At 54.2% G+C, this 4,915-nt stretch overlaps 1 protein-coding gene across 1 annotated transcript in view; it reads right to left on the reverse strand.

Annotated features, from left to right (window-relative positions):
• Positions 1–5: 5 nt before the first annotated feature.
• LOC103800127 (src substrate protein p85-like) overlaps positions 6–4,915 on the reverse strand; it is a gene marked incomplete at both ends in the record, with an annotated part of 5,108 nt that continues 198 nt past the window's right edge. The window contains 8 exons of the mRNA XM_009072492.1: positions 6–97; positions 339–408; positions 587–642; positions 1,273–1,383; positions 1,928–2,038; positions 2,957–3,011; positions 3,687–3,797; positions 4,484–4,613. Of these exons, the coding sequence (XP_009070740.1) occupies positions 6–97; positions 339–408; positions 587–642; positions 1,273–1,383; positions 1,928–2,038; positions 2,957–3,011; positions 3,687–3,797; positions 4,484–4,613 (736 nt within the window). The remainder of the gene's footprint in view (positions 98–338; positions 409–586; positions 643–1,272; positions 1,384–1,927; positions 2,039–2,956; positions 3,012–3,686; positions 3,798–4,483; positions 4,614–4,915) is intronic.

The raw sequence follows: 4,915 nt of genomic DNA on the forward strand, positions 1-4,915 counted from the left end.
CTCGCTCGCTCCTCCTCCACCTGCCTCCTGCTCTCCTCCTCTGCCGACCTGGCCATGTGCTCAAACCGGGACCGCAGGCTGCTGGTGCCACTGGAAGCTCCTGGGAGGAGAGAGCTGATCAAACCAGCCCCACGTCACCCTTCCAGCACCCCAGGCAGCCAGGAGAAACACAGACCTCTGCCTCTTCCAGAGGAACTTGCAGATCAGTCACCTTCTCCTGCCCCCAGCACAGGCTAAACCTACATCCCAGCACATCCCACACCTGCCAGCATGCTGCCATGGAGAGACAGGGAGGCCCTCAGCTTCCCAAGCCCAGGGCTGGTGCTCAGGTGTCTAACCTGCCTCCAGGGGTCTTGTTTTCTCATAGGAGGAGGTGGGAGCTGCCATCTCATCAAAGCCAGCAGCACTCTGTGAGAGGAAAAGAAAGAATTGTCCAGCTTGTTGGGCAAGGCCAGTGCTGGGTTTGGCAAGCTTTGTTCCCAGGTGTGTCTGTCCTCACCTATGGGATCTCTCCTTCACCTGGGAAATCTCTGCTCTTGCAGCAGGGTAAAGAGCAGTGATGAGCAGGAAGCAGTTGCAGTCTTACCTTATCCACTCTGTCCTTCTGGACCCCGTAACGGCCTCCAAACCCTTTGGCATAGTCTGTATGGACAAAATGAGGCTTTTTCATAATGTTCTGTATTCTGTGTACACCTCTGACTGCAGTATGCTGTGACCAGTGAAATGAGGTAGCTTTGTCTGCATTTTATCACCTAGCAAACTAACTAGAGGTAACACCTGCAAAATGCTCTGGACAGTGGCTTTTAGGACTAATCTTTCCGTCTTCCAGCCAAGGGCTCAGGTGTGCAGGGCTCTGGCTGGCAAACCAGCTTCCAAGGCACTGGGGTGAGATGCCTGTTGCCCCACCAGGGTGCAGTGTGGCCTTGCTCACTGAACTCAGACATGCAGTGGCCAAACCATTCCTGGGACCTGCTCTGCCTCATTCCCCTGTGCTCACCTCTGCAATGAGCTTATGGTCAGGAATGTCCCTCACAGAGAAAGCATAGCAGAGTCTGGGAAGCCTAACACATCCCATGTCGCCCACTGATCCAAGCAGGCACCTGCTCTGGCAGAGTTTGCCCTTGTGCTTTGGGGTTCACCATGTCTCAGCTGCCCCACAACATGCTGGACACAGTCTGCTTTCAGCAGTTGGATCTTTGACGATGAACCACCAGCTCCAGGTCTGTGTGTGTTCCAAGGAAACTGCTACCACCTCTGGCAGCATTGCCTGACCTGTTTGGGATGCGTGGGGTTGCACTTCCTCCTGGTGGTCCCAGCCAAGGGCATTCTTGTCCTGACGATCCCTCTGGACCCCAAACTTCCCACCAAAGCCCACGGAATAGTCTTCAGCCACAGGGATCCAGATCATGGCATGGGAGAGAACAGACAAGGGAAGGAAGGAGACAAGCGGCAACAGTGTGAGCTAAGGCTGTTCTCACAGGCTTTCCTTGCCTAGGACTTGGAGAAAGACATGGAGCAAAGCCAGATTTACCCACTGATAGCTGCAGCAACAGCCTTCCCTCCTCCCTGGGACATGTCACCTGCTGTTAGCATCTGCCTGGGCTTCCCCTGCACCCATCCTTTGGTGACCTGCTGACCAGGAGATCCCTGTGCCCACAGAACTCTGCTGCTCCTCTTCATTTAGCCTGAACTCTTTCCAGCAGCCACACACCATGCAATGGCTTTCCTCACCTGACCTGTTCCCTTGCTGCAAGCAGTGGGCACCCAACAGATCCCTGTGGCTCTTCCACCATCCATGCAGCAGGTGGCAAAAGCCCTGCACAGTGCCCCACAGCCCCAGTGGGCACAGTCCCCAGCTCCAGTCCTGACACTGCCTGCTCCCCCAGCTCCTTCAGTTTCCCTGGCTCCCCCAGTTTCCCCAGCTCACCTTTCTGCGAATCGTGCTTCTCTGCCTCGGCCTTGTAGTCAAATCCCACAGCTGCTTTGTCCACTTTGTCCCTCTCCACTCCATAACGGCCACCAAAGCCCTTGGAGTAATCTGAGGTGGTGCATGGAATGAAATGCTGCCCCCAGCATGGGGCTGGTGAGGAGAGGATGGGGAGCAGCACTGGGAAGGAGCACCAGGGACGGAATGCAGCAGGGATGATGGCAAACACCATAAAAAGCAAGGGGTCAGAGGGGACAGAGTGGATGGCAGGGAGCCCCATGAAATGGGCATCATCCCCTGCAGGGATGATTCATCACAGCCTGATGAATTTCTGTGTCTACAAGAATGTGTTAGTCTAGCCCAACTGCATGTGATTCTTTAAATCTAACCAAGAATGCCTTAAACCATCTTCCTTCTTTTATAGTTTCATTTTAATGAACCTGATTCAGTTCTTTCCTTGGCAATACAGCATTCCTCACATTTACCTGAAACAGCAACAGACCTTGCCCTCTCATCTCCTCTTGGGTGCAGAACAGTTAAAATATCTTTAGTCTCAGTTCCTGCACTGTTTGTGGAATAATCTCCGGGATTCTGCAGAAGTTTGGGTGCTCTATAGGCTTTTGTTCCCATATGCATTGCTGTACCTTTTCCTGCAAGCTGCTTTTCCAGCAACCACTTCTTGTATCCTACAGTGCTCAGGCTCCCTCTGGAGCAGTTCTCAGAAGGGCTTTGAGAGGAAGGGGAGTACCACACATCCATCAGGAGCTTGGGGGTGTCTTCTCTGCTCAGCCAGGATGTGGTTTCCAGCAAAGCAAAGCACAGAGGCAAGTGGGATGTACAGCAGAAGGGTGGTGACAAGGACAGCAGGGAATGGGGCCACGAGGGTGACAGACTGGGAACAGGAATCTGAAACAAGCGATAGGAGGGGGATAGTGAAGGAGGCTGTGCCACAGCCAACAGCATGGGATACTGGAAGTAGGAGAGAAGCTGGGCAAAGTGTCAACAGGCCACACGTGCCCATGGACTTGCCTTTCTGGGACGAGTGTTTCTCCACCTCACCCTTGTATTCAAAGCCCACTGCTGACTGGAACAAGAATGGGAGGATTGTCAGTCATCCTGAGGATCAAGCCAGGATGTCAGCCACCCTCCTCTAGGGCCAGGCTGGGTCACTGCACTGTGTCTTGTGCTGCAGGGCACGGGTCAGGCTGCTCCTTGGCGTGTCCAGGGCTCTCAGCCCCTCACACCTGCCCCTCCCCATGCCCAGGAACAGCTCTTACAAGAGCACATGCATGCCAGGAAAGAGGACCACAACCCTGACCCCACACTCCGCCACGGCAGCAGGCAGAGAGGCTGTGCAGCATGGGACCACAACCCTGACCCCACACTCCACCATGGCAGCAGGCAGAGAGGCTGTGCAGCATCTGCCACCAGGACATGCACAGGAAGAACAGCACCTCACTGTCCCCATCCAGTCCTGCCACAGCACAGTTTGAGTGTCTGGGGACATGAGACACATGCCCCAGGACACACAGCACAGCCCCCAGGACACACACTGCACTGCCTGGATGGGACAGGGCCAGCACAGCACATCAGTACACACCAGAGCTACCTCCTCAAGGGCTCTGCAGTGTGTCACTGGCCATTGTCCTGCAGACAGGTGAGACCACGGCAGGTGGCACACCTCCACCTGCACCCCCTGAGCCACAATCTGCCATGCAGCAGTGCTTTAGGGGCAGCACAGCTGCTCTGTCCAACATACCTTGTCAGCTCTGTCTCGCTGGACTCCAAACTTCCCCCCAAAGCCTTGGGCTGCATCTGTCTGAGAGGAGTGCTTCCCAACATCAGCTACATACTCATGTCCCACTGCACACTGAGGAGAGATGTGACATGAGCTCCCCTCAGGAGAAGGGCCAGAGGCTGAATGGTTGCAGCATTCTGGTAAAACAGCACAAAGACCAAGAAGATCTTGACACAAACACCCTCACTGCTCCTGCAGCTGCTCTGTGTTGGCCTCATGGAAAGGTCCATTTCTCCCCCTGTCATCCTGCACACCCACAGAGACCCCAGCTACTGAATACTGCTGCAATCTAAACATCTCCCTTCTGAAAAAGAAGTATTAAATGCTGAAAAGTATAGGAAGAAGTGTGATGATGATGACGATGATTATCATAAAACATAAACCAGATCTGGTGTGAGAACAGAGAATACAAACTAGGGCTTCACCCTGAGGAGATACAAGGTCTGTAATGCAGAATATGAGGAGGGAACTATTAGTGATTAATTCTCCAAGCACAGGTAGGGAGGCACCTGATTTAATGGTTAGGCAACAGGTTTGAACAGCCACAAAGTCCTTCACAGATAAGGGGAGCATTGCAAGAAAGTTGTAGAGATGAGTTACACAAATGGATTCTGGAAACAGATAGGTGTGAACCTGTGCAGCCATGCCAGCTCTCCATTCTCTCTCTTCAAGGTCAGGCCAGAAAACTGGGATGCTCCATCCTTTATGAGAAAAACACTTCCCCACTGAGGCTCTAGGCAGCCCTCAACAGCTATTACCTTATCCATTCGGTCCTGCTGTGTTCCAAATTTGCCCCCATAGCCATAGGAGGCCTTGGGGCTAGTCTCCAGCTCCCTCTTCTTGATGACCTCATGTTCCTCTGACACCTTGTTCTTCAGCTGATGGATGCTGGGGAGACAGAGACAAAGCAGGTCAGTGTGGGATTGTGCAGAGCTGTGCAGCCAGACGGAGCATCCCTGCACCAGCCAGAGCTCGGCACAGAGCAGGACATACACCCACTGCCAGTGTGTGCGAGGCAACACTTGGGAGCTCACACCTTCCTTCCTGTGCCGCATTGGCCACGCTGCAGGGCAGGGCTGGGCTGTCCCGAGGGTCACACTGTGCAGGGCAGGGCTGAGCTAGCCGAGGGAGGTGCTGCCGTGGGTGAGCAACAGTCCTCCCTCGGCGCACGGCTCGATTCTCCCCCCCAA

This window comes from Acanthisitta chloris, unplaced genomic scaffold, assembly GCF_000695815.1.
Source record: "Acanthisitta chloris isolate BGI_N310 unplaced genomic scaffold, ASM69581v1 scaffold2774, whole genome shotgun sequence".
NCBI lineage: Eukaryota > Metazoa > Chordata > Aves > Passeriformes > Acanthisittidae > Acanthisitta > Acanthisitta chloris.